Consider the following 18,914-nt stretch of genomic DNA (forward strand, 5'->3'; position numbering starts at 1 on the left):
ACGTACGTGCGGAGCCCCTATTTATTTAAACAGGTCACGTGGGCTTACGCTGCACGCCTGTTGCATCACAGGCGTGCATGAGCTGGAACACAACAGTCCCGTCGGTCCCACAGAACTCTCTCTAAGCCGGCACGGTACATTATAATTGAAAGGTCTGAATTAAGTTGCGGGCAAGCGGCTATTAAATGCCAAAAAAGGGATGGTGTGAGCCGCAGCGCTGCGGGCCTAGTATCATGTGCGGCCGGCCCCGCCTGCAAACCAGTAAGCTGCCAGCCTTAGACCACAAACTCCCCGTGCACAGGGACGTAAAGTTCCTACAGCGCCACGCCGGTCACACGTGTGTTCACGCTGCACACAACCTTAGTAACTTGGACTCCGGGCTGTCTTGGTAGCAGCTATTGAGCACTACCTAGGCTGTAAGGTCAGGCAGGCTATCTGGCTGTCAGTGACTCAGCCACATGGCACCACGGGAATTCTTGATGGAGATACATTGTAGCTAGCAGCAGGAAGCCTACGGGAGCAGCGGAGGCAGCCTGCATCGTGCCGCCAGTCAGCTGATCTGTCACATACACACACACACACTTTGCAGCGCTTCAGTCACAGTGATAGCTTAGGCACTATGCATTAAGCGTGACAATGCATTTCAGTGCGGTGATGCGGAGCACAGCACTGAAATACGTTAGTGTCACTTCTGAAGCGTGATACTTGGCAGGACTGCTAGCCTTCAAATTGGTAGTCTCACGCCTGAATCGGGAGGGTTGGCATTTCTGCTTCCAGGCAACCCGGAAGCAATGTTCCACAGAGCACGTTGTCCAGAATGGAGGAGAGATCCGTGTTTGACTGCGTAGAACCAGACGGTCTATTATATCACTTTCTTCTCCACACTCGGCTAAATGAACACCGAAAAGATGGACACAGACCCGATGTAAGTGCTAAGTTTGTTTTACTTTACTCTATTTGTCACCATGAAGCGTTTCAGCTCAATAGAGCCTTGTTCACATGATATGCCGGAGCGCGATTTCAGTGCATTTTTTAACGTGCAAGTGCAATACGTAAACACACCACATGACCTGCCAGGCATAGACATAGACAAAATAATAACAGATGTTCAACATATTTCAAAAGCCATCTACAGATAGTCGTAAAATACCAGAGATCAGACAGATTTCACCATGGTTTTTTTCAAGGTTCAGACAGTGATCACGGGATATAAAAACAATTTAAAAAGCATATTAGGTTGACCGATGAACAGTGAAATTCTGAGATATCCCCAAAATTATTTGCATAGCTAACAATGAACAAAAATGTCCGAATAAAAGATGAAGTTACGTTGCAGCATATTGGACTTTCAAAGTATATGGCCGAATCTCATAACTCTAACGTGTCCACAATTTGGAAGACAAGATAGAGATATTTGTAAGTGTGGGATAAATGCCTAGTAATGCCTGGATGTCGGGGGGATGGTGTGAAAGTGATAAAAAAAGTGCCTATCGTGCTTAACGTGGGGTGCAAATATTCATATAAAAATGTTTAAATAAATCTTTTGCAGCAAGAAAAACTGCTTGAAATACGTTGCGGATGCCTTCCAAATAATATATGCTCATCTTCCTCTATATTAAAATGTGCATGCCATGAAATGACATGTTGGAATAAGGGAAAAGGGAAAGAGTGCTGGTGCATCACAAAGCTTTTGGTGGGACTTATATGACAATGTGACTAAAATGATGGAAAAATATAACGTATTGTCTATGTATCATATATATATATATATATATATATATGCATATATATATATATATATATATATATATATATATATATATATACATTTCTAAGCTATACATGTACTGCGGTGAGAGAACCTGAGGTTGTATTCAGTGTTTTGCAGAGCAAGGCATCCTCCAAAAAGTGGCGGATGTCCTGTCTGTGGTATTTAAAATGCCATGGACAACAATGCACTTGTAATAGGGTGGACAGGACATCTGCAACTTCTTGGGCGATGTTTGGCATCCACCCAATTCCAAATATGCCCTTAATAGTCTCATTTATTTATAGCACTTTGATTCCATCGGAAGATTGGACTTACCAGTAAGAAATGTTGGAGCCAAGGGTGTTTTGTTTTGCTTCTGAGATCTGAGCCTTGCTTTCATCAACTCCAACCACTTTCTGAAAGTATGGTGCCAGGCCTCTAGTGCTCTGTCCGGAGCCGCAGCCGACATCAGCTACAAGAGCAAAGGGGGGCTGTCTCTGAATATGGAAAAAAAGAACATTCCATGAAGGTTCTTTCCTTTATATTTGCCCTTCGACCTTAATGACAGAGCTGTGAAAGTTCTACACACACTAAATACTTCCTAGGTTAGGACTGATTCCCATCTGCATTTTGTAGTATGTAAAGTAGTACTACTGATGTGCTATTAAGGTGCAAATCAGAACCTTATGGCCTGAGACCTGAGCTTCCACCTCTATCATCTTATCTGGGTGGAGATCTCCACAAAGGTACTCAATATCTCTCTCCACTAAGGTTGTAAATTGGAAATAATAGTTGAGGGTCCCTGGTGGTAAGGGTACGAAAAATGTGAAATAAGTGTTACTAAATGAGAAGGATTAGGAAAGTTAAAGGAGGCGTTTGTGAGGGACATTCTATTACTATGGTGGTGCCTGTGGAGTCTGTTTTGGGAAGGAAAGGTGCTGTGGTTTGCAAGTTGGGAGTCCCAGGAAGTGCTGCACACTTATCATTTTATTGAAAAACTCAAATGAATTAGACTGCACCACAGGCAAATGTGCCTTTTGTCTTAGACCTCTCTTGATTTCCCTCATCTGCCCTTTACAACTCATCCTCAGCTCACCTTTTCCTTCAGGTAATTGTACACTATTTCAGGGAGTTCCGGCGAGGGTGCAAACATGTACTTGCGGTAGAGTTGCGCATGTTCTTCACCCTTGTGGGAGTGGATGCTTGGGTTGGAAATTGCCTGCTCCTGAAAAGGTTAAAATAAATAGTCATATTTCCATGCTTTACCCGCTAAAACAAATCCTTTATTATCTCCATTGAAAAATAGCTTAGCAGGTTTTGCAACAATTTTTTTAATTTTGTTCTCGACTAAAGAGTATTCGAATTCCATTGGTTCCGGCATTGTACAGGATGCATCATACACGTAATCGCATTACAAGCTAAGAGTCATTCATGGTTATAGTAGCTGTTTAAACTGTATAAACCACTGGACAGTGGGAGAGGTTCCTACGAAGGTGGTTCCTCCAGCCTGATCCATTGATTTAAAGGAGAGCTGCATGATTTCACACAGAGGAGTGGCATTGATTGGCACAATCATATTTGAACTATCACTACTGAGCAGTGCCTAATTTGTAAAAGAATTAGTCCCGGTGTCCAAAGCTTCTTTCAGAAGAATGCGGCCAGTGGATTTAAATGTCAGGCATCCAATACCAAGACTGCATAGTATTGAATCCACATCATTTCCCTTTAATCCACTACAAGACACTCCCTACCCCTTTTTGTCACTCCTGTAGATCCCAACTTACTCCCCTTCATGACAGTTTTATATGTCTTTCTCTTCCTTCATCATTCTGCTTTGTTTGCTTTGCACTCTCATGTTCTCGGTAAATGTCTGATGCGGAAGAATAAGTGCTGGTCCACAAAAATGATATTATGAGAACAAGGGTACCCCATAAAACGAACCTGGGGTGGAAACGTATTTAAAGAAAACAATGGTTCAGGGGTGGCCTAATAAGGTCCTGGAGAAAATATAGAGTGTATAATTATTTGACACTTAGGGAGCTAAGGATGTAGGTAAACATCAACTCATTAGTTTATTTTCATTTTTTAGCATATGAAAAAAATCAAAGACGTTTCAGGTGCTCATATGAGTGACAGAGTGCAGAACGTGACATAAGTGAACATAGTGAAGACGAAAAAACACGTCACACAACAACAAGGTATAAACCACATAAATATATACAATGGAGTGGGGGTATTTCCTTGAATGAGTCGACGACGTTTCGATCTATAATGATTTTAGATCATCCTCAGGACTGATGAGCTTCCTGAAATCTACAGTTGAATTTGGGGGCGTAAAAATCAGCCGGAACTAGAATCGGTGTCCTCGAGAAATCCAACCGGAGTGGTCAGATTTCTATCTTATTTTATATACAATTACAGTCACACTCCAGCGGTCATTGCAGTAGCTGTTCTTCAGTAGTGATTGAATATTTTTTTAATTGTATTAAAACCGAAGTCCGTAGTTGGAGGTCTGAATAACGGCTTACTCGCTATGGAGGAGAAGGACTCGTCCTAGAAACAATTCGCCTGGACTTAATCAAGGCGGTTCGGGGACTGCAGAATGGGGTCCGAGCGTCTCGTTGCCTTGCTGCTCTCAGGAAGCTCATCAGTCCTGAGGATGATCTAAAATCATTATAGATCGAAACGTCGTCGACTCATTCAAGGAAATCCCCCACTCCATTGTATATATTTATGTGGTTTATACCTTGTTGTTGTGTGACGTGTTTTTTCGTCTTCACTATGTGCACTTATGTCACGTTCTGCACTCTGTCACTCATATGAGCACCTGAAACGTCTTTGATTTTTTTCATATGCTAAAAAATGAAAATAAACTAATGAGTTTATGTTTACCTACATCCTTAGCTCCCTAAGTGTCAATTAATTATACACTCTATATTTTCTCCACGTCCACAAAAATGAGGCCCCCATTGGCAACCACCGCTCCAATTAAGCACTGCCACTAAGGGATGCAAAATGGGCTGTTCGTTCAATAATTAATGAATTTATCTACATTTTTTGGAACAACATTTGTAAAGTTTACAATAATGCTCTTTCCCCTCGATTCCTACTCGTAATTGGCAAAATGCCAAAGATGGCAAAACAGTTGAATTTAGTAGACCTGGATTTGTGTCTTCTTTTACCTATTGTTTTTTTAAATAATTTTATTTTTCCTTCCAACCAGCAGTTACATAGCACAAATGACATTACAGTTGGCAAGCGTTAGTTGTACATATCACTTGTTGTTACAATCTGTACTATACACATAGCATTGATCACATTTGCAATTCCTGCTTTGGCAGATGATAACCCAATCCACATGTGACTTCGAACTCCCACCTGGTCTACTGCTTCGCGTTTCACATAGCGCCTATTACATGTGTGGTGCGCCTAACAAGTTGGCATAAGAGCTTGTGAAGTTTTAAAGTCAGACCGTGATTCAGATTCCGAGGCTGCTAGTAAGTATTGGACAAGTGGCTTCCAGAAGTCTCTGGGTCACGAAGCTTGTGGGATGTCCTCTGTATAGGTTTTCAGCGTTGCTTTACAATAGGTCATGTCTATGATCCAGTCTTTAAGCCTGGGGGGTCACTTGCTTCCCCATCTCATCGCTGTGCGCCTTTTTGCGAGCAGTAGTGCAACAGCTAAGAATTTCCTACGTCTAACATGTTTAAGTTTCCTGGTGCCCAGAATGCACACCACGGGGTTGTAGGAAATCTGTTCCGATAACATGTCAGTTAGTGTGGTGTTGACTTCGCCCTAATATGTCTCCAGTTGTGGACATGACCACGAGATATGTAAGAAGTCAGCGCTCGGTGCATTACACCTCTGGCAGGTGTCCGTCTCTCTTAGGCCTAGTCTGTGTAGATTGGCCGGAGTGTAATATAGTTGATAAAGGAATTTGAAATGAATAATAAACAAGTTGCAGTTGGATGTGAGGAGCATGAGTTGTGTGCAGCTGTATTGCCAGTCCTGTTTGTCTATTGTGTCACCCAGCGCTACTTCCCATCTGCCCAACGCTGTGGTAGGTTTCTCAGCCTGTTCCTCTTGGGCCACGTTAAATAGGCGTGTGACTAGATTTTTCCAGCAGTGTTTGTAATGTGTTCAATTGTGCGGGTTCATCTGGGAAAGAGGTGTATAGTGACCTGACTGCTGTACGTAGTTGTAAATATGCAAATTTCTTCAGGGGGAGTTGGTGAGCATAATGAGGGGTCTGTCCATTTAATGAATGTATTATGGGGGAAAATTTGTCCCATAGAGGTCAGTCCTTCTCCGTCAGTAGTGTGTGCATTTTCTTTTCTTGTGTTACAGTGAGCTTAGGGTGTCTCGCTATGGGCAGCGCCCGTGCATACATCGGCAGCTTATGAGCCCTATGTGCCAGCACATGCCACGCCCTTGAGGTGCATTGGGCCGTGTGTATCTTGTCCCTTGGTGTATACCTTATCGGGTCAGCTATGAGTGTGGTCAGTGGCAAGGGATAAACGCTGTCTTTTTCCACCGCTTTATGTGGTATGTATGCATGGGGTTTCCTGGAGTTTCGTCCAGTAGTGTGCATGTTGTGCTTGTGCGCAGAGGAAATATAAGTGGAAATCCGGCGCCCCAAAATCTCCTAAATGGTACGGTTGAGTTAGGACCTTCCAGCTAGTCCTAGCCTGTTTACCTGCCAATGTCAGTGTCTGCAAGATAGAACGTAGTCTGTCAAAAAAAGGCCTTGTTTAGCCATATTGGTATATTCCAGAACAGATATAGATACCTAGGCACTATAATCATTTTCTGTAGGGCTATTCTGTCTGCCATTGAGAAAGGCATTTTTATCCATTTATCTACCTGGTCCTCTAGCCTCACCAGCGCCTTTCCATAGATCTCCCTGATGACCAATTCTGGATCTCGGTGAATCCAAACCCCGAAGTATTTAACTGGATCTGTCCGCCACTTTAAAGGGTATTCCAGATAAGGTTCAAGTGTGTTCTCAGTGAGAGGTATCACAACTGATTTATTCCAGTTTATTCGGAGGCCAGCGTATTGCTCATATCTAGCATATTCTCAAATGAGCGGGTTTAGATTCCTATCTGGGTGCGTGGTGTAAAGGACCATATCATCGGCGTATAACGATATTCCGATGGGCTGGAGATCGAATTGTAAGGCCGATTCAGAGTGTTTCTGGCGAATTTTACAGGCTAGTGGTTCTAGGATTAGTGCAAAGCACATCGGTGACAGTGGGCAGCCCTGTCTGGTGCCCCTCGTGTCCTCTATGGGGTTGGATGTGCATCCATTTATTCTAACCGTTGCCTTAGGTGCAGTATATAGTAGTGATATCCATTTCAGAAATGGTTCTGGGAACACCATCTTGCGAAGGGTGACAAACAAGAAATCCCACTTCACCGAGTCGAATGCCTTGGCAGCATCTAATAATGCCGCAGCCGCCGGTGTATCCGGGTCTATTTGGTGGTATAGCGCAAAAATAGTACGGATATTGTGGGTGGTGGACCATGTCGGCATGAAGCCTGCCTGGTCTGGGAGTACCAGATTGCATAGAAGCGGTTGTATTCTGTTCGCTATTATTTTAACCAAAATCTTAGCATCTATATTTATCAGGGATAAAGGCCTGTATGACTCACACTGAGAGGGGTCCTTGCCCGGTTATGGCAGTGCTATCAGGAGTGCCTTGCTCAGTGAGGACAGAGGTTCGCCTCATAGGCTTCTTCTAGCATTTCAGCCAAGTGTGAGATCAGTAGATCACAGTATTCTTCATAAAATTATCCCGGGAGACCATCTAGTCTCGGTGCTTTGTTTTTAGGAAAGGAGTTAATGGCTTCTATTATTTCGTCTTTAGTAATGTGATGACAGAAGTATTCTCAGCGGGTGACTGATAGCCATGCCAGTGCTACGTCATGGAGATAGTCTTGTATGTCTGATGTGGAAGCCGTCGCCTGAGCAGTGTATAGTTGAGTGTAATATTTAGTGAAGCAATCTAGAATAGCTGGAGTGTCGTATACTGTTTTGCGCTGCTCGTCCTGAATCTGGGTAATATATGCCGAGGTGTGAGTAGGCTTAATTTTATAAGACAACGCTCTACCAGGTCTCCCTCCCTCTCCATAGTTCCTAGGAGTGTATTTACGCGAAATGTATTTTACCTTGTCATCTGCAAATTCGGTATATTTGTCAATCTGTGTTCTAATATCAGAAAATATTTTGTCATCTTGAGTGTCTTCAAATTCGCGTTCCAGTCTAGTAATGTCAGCTTCTATTCTTTCCAGTTTTCCCTGTATATCTGTTAGTATGCCTGCATGTTTACTGATGCAGTGTCCCCTTATGGTAACTTTGAAAGCCTCCCAGAGTGTCCTTGTACTCTGTACTGATCCGGAATTTTGTTTGAAATAGTCTATTATTGCCTGGCGTTACTCTTGCCGGAAGACTTGGTCCTGCATCGCCACCTGTCTCAGTCTCCATGTGAATTGACGTGGGGTGTGCGTCGGGATATGTAATTTGATGCAAACCGGGGCATGGTCTGAGAGTGTTTTGGGTAAGTGTTCGATGTCAGTAGTCCATGTGCACACATCTTGAGATACCAGCCAGTAATCAAGCCTGGACCATGTGAGGTGTGTTGATGAGACGATACCAAAGGGGATGATGGACAGAGTGTTTGAGCAAATCAAACACTCACCCCAGTCTATTGATCTGGGTTTAATCCAACATCATTCTTTAGCTCACTCCACCACCCCAGTTTAGACATGGCTGTGTGCAAATCAGTCTGACCCTGTGCCTCATGGGAACAGTCCAGCCTGAACTGCCAACCCAAGTCTTACCTGGACCGGAAACAAGCATCCTGAGATCAGTTTCTGGCTAATCAGCCGTCATCAGCCAGGCTAGCTTAAATCCAGTGGCAAAGTGAGCAAGGGACCAACGTCTGGGCATACTCTGCCAACTTAGGGCGAACAAAGTGATACCAAAGGGGATGATGGACGGAGCGTTTGAGCAAATCAAACACTCACCCCCAGTCAACTGATCTGCGATTAATCCATCATCATTCTTTAGCTCACTCCACCACCCCAGTTCAGACACGTCCGTATGCAAATCAGTCTGACCCTATGCCTCATCATGGGAACAGTCCAGCCCGAACTGCCAAGCCATGTCTTCCCTGGACCGGAAACAAGCATCCTGGAACCGGTTTCTGGCTAATCAGCTGTCATCAGCCAGGCTAGCTTGAATCCAGTGGCAAAGTGAGCAAGGGACCCACGTCTGGGCATACCCTGCCAACTTAGGGCGAAGAAAGTGATACCAAAAGGGATGATGGACGGAGCGTTTGAGCAAATCAAACACTCACCCCCAGTCAACTGATCTGCATTTAATCCATCATCATTCTTTAGCTCACTCAACCACCCCAGTTCAGACATGCCCATATGCAACTCAGTCTGACCCTATGCCTCATCATGGGAACAGTCCAGCCCGAACTGCCAAGCCATGTCTTCCCTGGACCGGAAACAAGCATCCTGGAACCGGTTTCTGGCTAATCAGCCGTCATCGGCCAGGCTAGCTTGAATCCAGTGGCAAAGTGAGCAAGGGACCCACGTCTGGGCATACCCTGCCAACTTAGGGCGAACAAAGCGATATCAAAGGGGATGATGGAAGTAGCATTCGAGCAAATCAAACACTTACCCCAGTCAACTAATCTGGGTTTAATCCATCATCATTCTTGAGCTCACTCTACCACCCCAGTTCAGACATGGCCATATGCAAATCAGTCTGACACTGTGCCTCATGGGAACAGTCCAGCCTGAACTGCCAAGCCATGTCTTCCATGGACCGGAAACAAGCATCCTGGGACCGGTTTCTGGCTAATCAGCTGTCATCAGCCAGGCTAGCTTGAATCCAGTGGAAAAGTGAGCAAGGGACCCACGTCTGGGCATACCCTGCCAACTTAGGGCGAACAAAGTGATACCAAAGGGGATGATGGACGGAGCGTTTGAGCAAATCAAACACTCACCCCCAGTCAACTGATCTGGGTTTAATCCATCATCATTCTTTACCTCACTCCACCACCCCAGTCCAGACATGGACATATGCAAATCAGCCTGACCCCGTGCCTCATGGGAACATTCCAACCTGAACTGCCAAGCCATGTCTTCCCTGGACCGGAAACAAGCATCCTGGGACCGGTTTCTGGCTAATCAGCCATCATCAGCCAGACTAGCTTGAATCCAGTGGCAAAATGAGCAAGGGACCGACGTCTGGGCATACCCTTCCAACTTAGGGCGAACAAAGCGATACCAAAGGGTACCACTGGATTCAAGCTAGCCTGGCTGATGATGGCTGATTAGCCAGAAACCGGTCCCAGAATGCTTGTTTCTGGTCCATGGAAGACATGGCTTAGCAGTTCGGGCTGGACTGTTCCCATGAGGCACAGTGTCAGACTGATTTGCATATGGCCATGTCTGAACTGGGGTCGTGGAGTGAGCTAAAGAATGATGATGGATTAAACCCAGATCAGTTGACTGGGGGGTAAGTGTTTGATTTGCTCAAACGCTATGTCCATCATCCCCTTTGGTATCGCTTTGTACGCCCCAAGGTGGCAGGGTATGCCCAGACGTGGGTCCCTTGCTCATTTTGCCACTGGATTCAAGCTAGCCTGGCTGATGACGGCTGAATAGCCAGAAATCGGTCCCAGGATCCGGTCCAGGTAAGACATGGCTTGGCAGTTCGGGCTCACATAAGAGGGCAGGGTTTTGACCAAATCCTGAAGATAATAGTCTATGTATTGTGACATCTGTTCTAACATGCCACCTATCGCCGATATTATGGGTCTTCCTGGAGGGTTCACAGGTCCTTGTGCAATTTTGGTATGAAATAGATAGTGGGTACCACTGGATGCTGTGTTTTCAGAAAATCATGTTCTTCTTGAGTTTGTAGACCCTCTATTCTCCATTTCATTACATTTCTATGATGTTTTTCATGCTTATGCAAAACAACCGTTGATGGAAGGAATGCAGAACAATGTCATACATTCACCCCAGTATAGAGATCTGGGCATAAATCCATCGTTTTTGCACTCCACACCACCCCAGTTCAACATGGCCATATGCAAATCAGCCTTGACCCTGTGCCTCATGGGAACAGTCCAGCCCGAACTGCCAAGCCATGTCTTTCCTGGACCGGAATCAAGCATCCTAGGACCGGTTTCTGGCTATCAGCTGTCTTCAGCCAGGATTACTTGACTCCAGTGGTGTGGAGAGCATGGGACTCACATCCGAGCATACCCATCCCACTCGGGGTGACAAATGCAAAAAAACAGTAGATGAACAGAATGCAGAACAATGTCATACATTCACCCCAGTACAGAGATCTGGGCCTAAATCCATATTTTTTTGCACTCCACACCACCCCAGTTCAGACATGGCCATATGCAAATCAGCCTTGACCCTGTGCCTCATGGGAACAGTCCAGCCCGAACTGCCAAGCCATGTCTTTCCTGGACCGGAATCAAGCATCCTAGGACCGGTTTCTGGCTATCAGCCGTCTTCAGCCAGAATAGCTTGAGTCCGGTGCTGTGGAGAGCATGGGACTCACGTCTGAGCATACCCATCCCACTCGGGGTGACAAATGCAAAACAACAGTTGATGGACAGAATGCAGAACAATGTCATACATTCACGCCAGTACAGAGATCTGGGCCTAAATCCGAAGTTTTTTTGCACTCCACATCACCCCAGTTCAGACATGGCCATATGCAAATCAGCCGTGACCCTGTGCCTCATGGGAACAGTCCAGCCCGAACTGCCAAGCCATGTCTTTCCTGGACCGGAATCAAGCATCCTAGGACCGGTTTCTGGCTATCAGCCATCTTCAGCCAGGATAGCTTTACTCCAGTGGTGTGGAGAGCATGGGACTCACGTCTGAGCATACCCATCCCACTCGGGGTGACATATGCAAAAACAACAGTTGATGGGCAGAATGCAGATTTTTTTTATATATTAACCCCAGTACAGAGATCTGGGCCTAAATCCATCGTTTTTTTGCACTCCACACCACCCCAGTTCAGACATGGCCATATGCAAATTAGCCTTGACCCTGTGCCTCATGGGAACAGTCCAGCCCGAACTGCCAAGCCATGTCTTTCCTGGACCGGAATCAAGCATCCTAGGACCAGTTTCTGGCTATCAGCCGTCTTCAGCCAGTATAGCTTGACTCCAGTGGTGTGGAGAGCATGGGACTCACGTCTTAGCATACCCATCCCACTCGGGGTGACAAATGCAAAACAACAGTTGATGGAGAGAATGCAGAACAATGTCATACATTCACCCCAGTACATAGATCTGGACCTAAATCCATAGTTTTTTTGCACTCCACACCGCCCCCATTCAGGAATGTATTTATTTGGAACGGGGGGGCGGGGGTCACTCCCACACCACCAACCAAAGCTGCATCCCTGACTATACACAACACAATGCCTGACATTTGCAGCAAATGAGCATTTTGAATAGATAGTAATCTGTTATCCAGCAGTCTCGAAGGATATAACATTTACAGTCATGCACTGAGGGGGCAAAGGCAGACAAAATACCCATCATCATGTACTGTGGCTTCACTCTCCCAAGTTAAAATATTTCCAGTCACCACTAAAACTTGGAAAGCAGAACTTGTTCACGGAAACTGGGATGGATGTGTCCACCAATACATTAACGGGCACCCACAAAGAATGCTTCTGTGGGCATTGGACATCTCACCTCTATATTTTTGTCCATCTGCTTCCTGGTCTCCAAGAAGCTCTGCAGTACACGGTCATCATCTGCCTCCATGCGTGACAAGTCACCAGGGGAGCACCTCAGGTTCTTTTCATCAATCATCTATCCCCAGGTCTACTCAAACGGTGTAGGAGAGGAAGGGACAGTTGTTGCTGTGAAGGAAGAATGAGAAGACAAAATGGAAAGCGGATTAGCCAACATGAAGTCTCAGTAAATTACATACTTGCTGCTGAGAATGTCTCTGCCCAGCAGGTCACACATCTGATTTCTGTTGAGTTTAACCCATCCCATTCAATGCTTCCATCCATTGAAGCGGGTACATTGAGTATCATTATATTTCAAACCAGCAACCCCTGAATTATTGTGGTTTAAGATAGGAAAACTGCAATATGAATCACTGAATAAAGAAAAAAATATTACTATTGTTTTTTCTACCTCGCAATAAAACCCTTATGAATTCAACTAAAATAATTCTACCTAGGAAAGCTACAATATCCATATTTTTTCAAGTATAGAATTACAAAATTGTGATAAAAACATAAAGAGGAGAGCAGTTCAGGACACACATTAAAAGAAGGACAATATAGGAAACAGACTACATTGAAGAGTCCTTAGATGCTTGGGAGGCGTTAGAGATGTGTAAAGAGGGGGTGAAGCATATTTTAACACAGTGAAAAGAACAACTATGAAGAATAGGTTTGGTGTAAACTTGTGTAGCACTTGCGACCTCTAGCTGGGTAACTGAAGTACTTACCCACACTGATAGCAAGCTACACAGTGTAGTGTTTGTGGCTTGAAGGATGCTGTCTTTTATTTTGAGTCCGTGTAAGGAGTTGTTTAATCAGTCATGAGTACTGAGATGTGGTTATCATGCTTTGGAATGCAGCACTTTGTGATGTGGTAGGTGATGAAATGTGAGAGACAGAGTCACAGATAATACTTTTATGGAGTGGTGGTAGCTCTGCAGGTTCCTTCACTCGGTCTGTAATTTTTTATGTGGCCAATTCACTGTCTTATGCTGGATTTGGGAGGACAACATCCACTCTGATACCTTTCGAATCTGAGGGAGGTGGCAATTGTAGTGAAGGAGTGAGGTCAGGAAGATCTGACCAGAGGAATTACATTTGAGTCATCCTATAAATTACTGCCACTATGGGTGTTCAGTAGTGTGATTTGCAAAGATGCCCTGTGTTTTGTTCATCCATTACATAACTGACATTATACGATGTTAATGTTCAGCATCCTGTGACTATTTACAGAGCTGAGTAGTGTAGCAGATCTATTCATTCATAGCAAACCTGTTCCATTGGTGTTGAGATATAAACTGTATACGTGTCCACCAATTATCAACAGAGGTCAACAAGGCCTTTCATATATTATATCTGTCCAGTTAATGATAAGAGATGAAGTAGTGAGTTAGTATATGGGTGTGTGTGATGACATGGAGATTATATCAGTCAGTCAGTCAAGAGATCTTTATTCGATTTACATCATAAAAGACAAATACAAATACATATAAAAAATAAGCGTTTTGCATATAAGATAATAAATACTTTACAATTAAAACCATGATAAAAAAGTATTACATATTTAGACAACGGCGAACAAAAAGACCCCTTGCTACATAAAAACATCTTACTTTAAAAACAGTACAATGGAAACTTCATTTGCCAAGGTTACGGGTTCGAATTAACCATGCCCAGCTCACAAATTTTGCTACACCAATTGCGATGGGAGTGGAGGTATCAGTTTTGAGAATTCTAAACGCTGCATCAGCAGATCTGGTCCCTAATAACCGACAAACTGGTGAAAGCCAGACTTTCCTGGGTAGCCAATACATAGGGCAGCAGAAAAAAAGATGTTCAATATTCTCTACTGCTGTTACACAGAAAGGGCACTTATCACTGCCACCAATTGACCAAGAGTGCGTTAACCCCCGCACGGGTAGCGAACCCACTCGTAGTTGGTGGTACAGTTTACGATCATGTGGCTTAGTGATTAAGTCCCAATAGGTTTCATATTTAGGGACATCTTTTACAACCAAAAATTCCAGTGTCATGGTCGGACCATTGATCATAGCAGATCTCCTCTCAATGAACCAGTGCCAGTAGATATCCTTGAGTGCCTTTTTTGTGGGAAAAGTCGCACTTACTGGATCAACCCATAACGCCTCCAGGTTTAAATTTTTCAGGAGTGTCCTGAGGTGGCAAAACCAGGGTACCCTGTGAGACCCTTCAAGACCCCTCACATCGTCAATGGCTTCAGCAAACAGGGATAATTCCGGTGTAGTTCACAGACGCCGCCAAAACGCCAGTGATCTGAACCGTACCTCATCCTCAATGGACTTAATACCTAGGTCTAACTGCAAGGGTAAACATGGTGACGATTGTGGGAGGCCAGTTGCCATTCGCAGAAACCTGTTCTGAGCCACCCTCAAGGAGGAAAGATCACTATACCCCCACAGCTCGGCCCCATAGGTAGTTGCAGGAATTACCTTGGAAACATACATTTTAACAAGCGGTGCCAAGGGGCTAGTGAGGGATTTAGCATACTCCTTCAATAAGGCTCCCCTAGGTTGCCCATGTTTCAAGGTCATAAGATCCATTTGTGGTTTCCAGCTCAAATTCTCACTTAGTGTGACACCCAAGTATGTGAAGACCTCCGTTTGATCTAGAATGGCACCACACATTGACACCTTGGCCTTCACAGCCTTGGGGCCTCGCAGAACCATAAATTTGGCCTTATTAACATTCACCTCTAACTCATGATCGCTGCAAAAACACTCAAACCGAGCCAGGGCAGACTGCAATCCCTGCCTCGTTTTGGAAATAATAAGAGTGTCGTCCGCCAACATGAGTAGGGGAATTTTCCTTCCTGCAAGGGTGGGTGCGTCCGTTGGAAAATTTGAGAAGTACTTAGTCACCCCGTTAATGAACAGAGAGAACAGGGTCGGGGCCAACACACACCCTTGTCTGACCCCCTTAGCAACTTTAAAGCTATCAGTAACTTCCCCTGGGCCACCCCATCTGACTTTGGCGTAAGTATTTGTATGCAAATTAATCAGCAACACCACCAACTCTTTGGGCATGCCAAGATCTAACAGAACTTCCCATAGCTTAATCCTGGGTACAAGGTCGAAAGCTGACCTGAGGTCCACAAATGCTGCAAACAACAGGCCTCCCCCAAGAAAGACCACCTTCCAATATAATAGCATAAATCTAAAGACTTGCTCTAGAGTCCCCATATGTTGCCTTAAGCCCGCCTGAAGAGGGCTTAAAACATCATGATCAGAAATCCAGGTCTGGATCCTACCCAAAAGAAGGCGGGCCACAATCTTTTGTACTGCATCGATAAGGCTTATGGGTCGATAGTTGGCCGTTACTGAGCGGTCCCCCTTCTTATGAATGGGGAGGATCTCCGCCCCAAGCCATGATTTGGGAACTTTCGCCCCCCTTGCCAATGCATTCGCCAAGAGAACAATATATGGGACCCAGAGGTCCTGTTCCTGCTTAAACATGTCAGCTGGTATGCAGTCGGGACCTGGCGCTTTGCCTCCCGGGATAACCCTTAACACCGCCCTCACTTCGGTAGGCGTAAAAACCAAGGCTTCATTGATGGTAATGTGCATCAGGTTGGCGGGGCTGGAAACATTCTCTTTGAATTGGTTCCCTTAGTACTCAACCCATTCCCTTGGCTCAACACTATTTGTGGGGGATCTATCTTGTGGGCGATTGCCCCATTTGAGCTGCTGCCAGAATTTGGACATATTATTACTCTGGCAAGCCTCCAGCAGTTCCTTCCAGCGGGTCTCATCCCAATTCTTCTTAGCAGTAGCCTGCACAACTTTATAGGTGGCCCTGCAACAGCGGATTAAGGACTGGTCTCTTGACCTTAGAGCCGCGTGTAGAGCCTTTTGTGATTCCCTACAGGCGCTATCAAACCAGGTTAGGGGCTTTTGCTTACTCCTACTGGGGCCCGTAGGTTTAATGAAGAAGGTTTTGAGATTTAAGAAAAGATCCCTGTGTAATAAAGTAATATTATCCAGAAGGGCCGACTCCTGGCTAAGCCCGCTGATTTGGGTCAATGTATCCCTCAGCATGGTTCGAATCCTTAATAGGACCTCCTCATCCAGGTCTATTTTGGGCCAACTAACCCTTCTTCCATTGTTAATTATTAAAACCTGCGGCAGGGACGCCTCTGCCGCCGTGGGCACTGCGAAGGCACCTTCTTCAATTTTTAGAACCAATGGGTTATGGTCACTTTCATGTCTATTAACAACCACCATATCCAGCAAACTGGGCCACATTTCCACGTTCACCAGGATATAGTCAATGCGAGAGCCAAATCTGCCATTATCAAAAGTCATTGCCCCCATCCTATCGGACTTCAGACGCCCATTGACTGCACGCATTCCCTGGTTCAGACAAAGACCCTTTAAAAATATGGCTGATTGAGACCATTTCTTGATGGGTTGTAATTCCAAACCCGGGATACCACACAGGGAGTCCTCATCCTCGGTAAGCAGACCATCATCCAACCCCATGGGTTCAAAACAGGTATTGAAATCCCCCAGTACCACCCTGTTTGTGTTCACTGGTAGTGAGCTTAGAAATCCGTCCAACACCAGAGCAACAGGAGAGCATTTTCCCCCTTGGACACCCCGCATATAAATATTTACAATCACCATATTAAATCCAGAGGGCGAGGTTACCCGTATGGCCAACATGTCAGGATTAACCAATGGGAACTCCTCCACCGTTACACCTGCAAGTTGGCGCACCCAGATAGAAAGGCCACCCACTGGTCTACCCCTTGCACCCTTCATAGCAGGTCTAGAATAATTCAAAAACCCAGCATGAAAAATTGTCCCAAGAGCCCAGGTTTCCTGAAATGTCCAAATGTCAGAGAGGTCAATAAAGGTCCCCCAATCCGGCAAGTCTAGCTTTGATTCGAGTCCTGCAATGTTCCAAGAACTTATCCGTAGCTTTGGTAAACACAAATTGGATACCTCCATCCCCACTCCTGCCAGGCCAGATGTGGCAGGATATGGTGTACAAAGAGTAAGGCTGGCGTCAAAGCGAGGAGGTAGAAGACTTGCCGACGAGACTGGAAGAAGTAAATCACCAGGGATGGCTTTGTCATCGTTTAAACCAACGGATAACCCCTGTTCGAATCCCTCAACAAGTGTACAACAATAAACAGAGGGGAGAACAGATTTTGGGTCGGTAGGTAAGGCAGATGAAAGCCGCTCATGTACTATTTCTGATAACGGGTTTGATCTGGGGATGAACATACCCAATGAACTGTCAACAGATTCCTCCAGCTGTCAATCACACCCATCGAAACAGGAAAAAATATTAAATCTATTGGATGTTTCTAGCGGGGTGAAAGGGATCAGATGGTCCATTCTCCCGTCCCCATACGCTTGTTCCAACCTCCCTGGTGGCATACCAAAGTTCCTAGCAGGCACTGTATTCCACCCAAGATCTTTCCTAATGGGCAAAGGTCTAATGGCTTGTCCCATGTAACTGTTAATGGATGGCATATACATATTGTGTTGTGTATCAGCTAAGCCTTCTGGGAAGAAGGGAGGGCACACAAGGGATCTTGGATAGAAGAAGGTTAGATCGTGTGGTACTATGGCACTACTCGAGTTCCCCGAAGACCCGTTCAGTATAAATCTAACTGCCTCAGGATCTCTAAAGTTTATAACTATGAGGTCTCTCTTTAAATTTTTTTCCCTACTACCCAACCAAGAGATGCGCCTGACGTGAACGAGCTCTCCATTGACATAGTATGGGAGTGGTCTATTTAGTCCCAGCCAGTGTAGTGTTTTGTTTTTTAGTTGGGAATATCCCTCCCTTTTACCATCCTCTAAAGTTGGGACGCCAGTAAGCACGACCACAAAAGGCACAGAATCGGGGGGCAACTCAACGTTAGGGCCCTGCATTTTGTCATATCATATTGAGACAGTGAGGATTAATTGAATGGCTAAAGTTACAGCCATTCATAGGGTTGTAAGTAGGAGCTAGGGCAGGCATTTACTAGGTTATTGGTTGGAGGGATTATGGTTTAGAGTCGTTCATCTCGCCAGTCATGAATTAGGTTTATAGGTGTATAATGTTTGTGGATTCTTCTACTATTTGGTGCAGATGTTTATTTTGCAGATGGCATGGCTTTGTTAATTTATCACATCCATAAAAAGGGTTGATTGCTAGGCATTAGTATGGACAGATACCTCAGTCATGGCAGGGGTCTCTATGTCAGTCTTCTCAGAATGGCCTGCTGGTCTGTGCTGTCCTATCGCTCTAGGCCGTATTTGTACTGATATGTGGGTGGTTGTTTCAGTTTTGGCCTTAGTGTTAGAGGCTGCTTTAGTTGTCTTGCAAC

At 45.0% G+C, this 18,914-nt stretch overlaps 1 protein-coding gene across 2 annotated transcripts in view; it reads right to left on the bottom strand.

Annotated features, from left to right (window-relative positions):
• The window catches only part of LOC144823117 (putative methyltransferase DDB_G0268948), a 245,705-nt gene that overhangs the window by 99,867 nt on the left and 126,924 nt on the right, over window positions 1-18,914 (bottom strand). For both annotated transcript variants that reach the window (XM_078681311.1, XM_078681310.1), the window contains 3 exons: window positions 12,507-12,676; window positions 2,847-2,975; window positions 2,087-2,247 (listed from right to left, as the gene is read on the bottom strand). In XM_078681311.1, the coding sequence (XP_078537437.1) occupies window positions 2,087-2,247; window positions 2,847-2,975; window positions 12,507-12,626 (410 nt within the window). In that variant the 5' untranslated portion in view covers window positions 12,627-12,676. The remainder of the gene's footprint in view (window positions 1-2,086; window positions 2,248-2,846; window positions 2,976-12,506; window positions 12,677-18,914) is intronic.

The sequence above is a fragment of the Lissotriton helveticus genome, chromosome 3_1 (genome assembly GCF_964261635.1).
Source record: "Lissotriton helveticus chromosome 3_1, aLisHel1.1, whole genome shotgun sequence".
In the NCBI taxonomy this organism is placed as follows: Eukaryota; Metazoa; Chordata; class Amphibia; order Caudata; family Salamandridae; genus Lissotriton; species Lissotriton helveticus.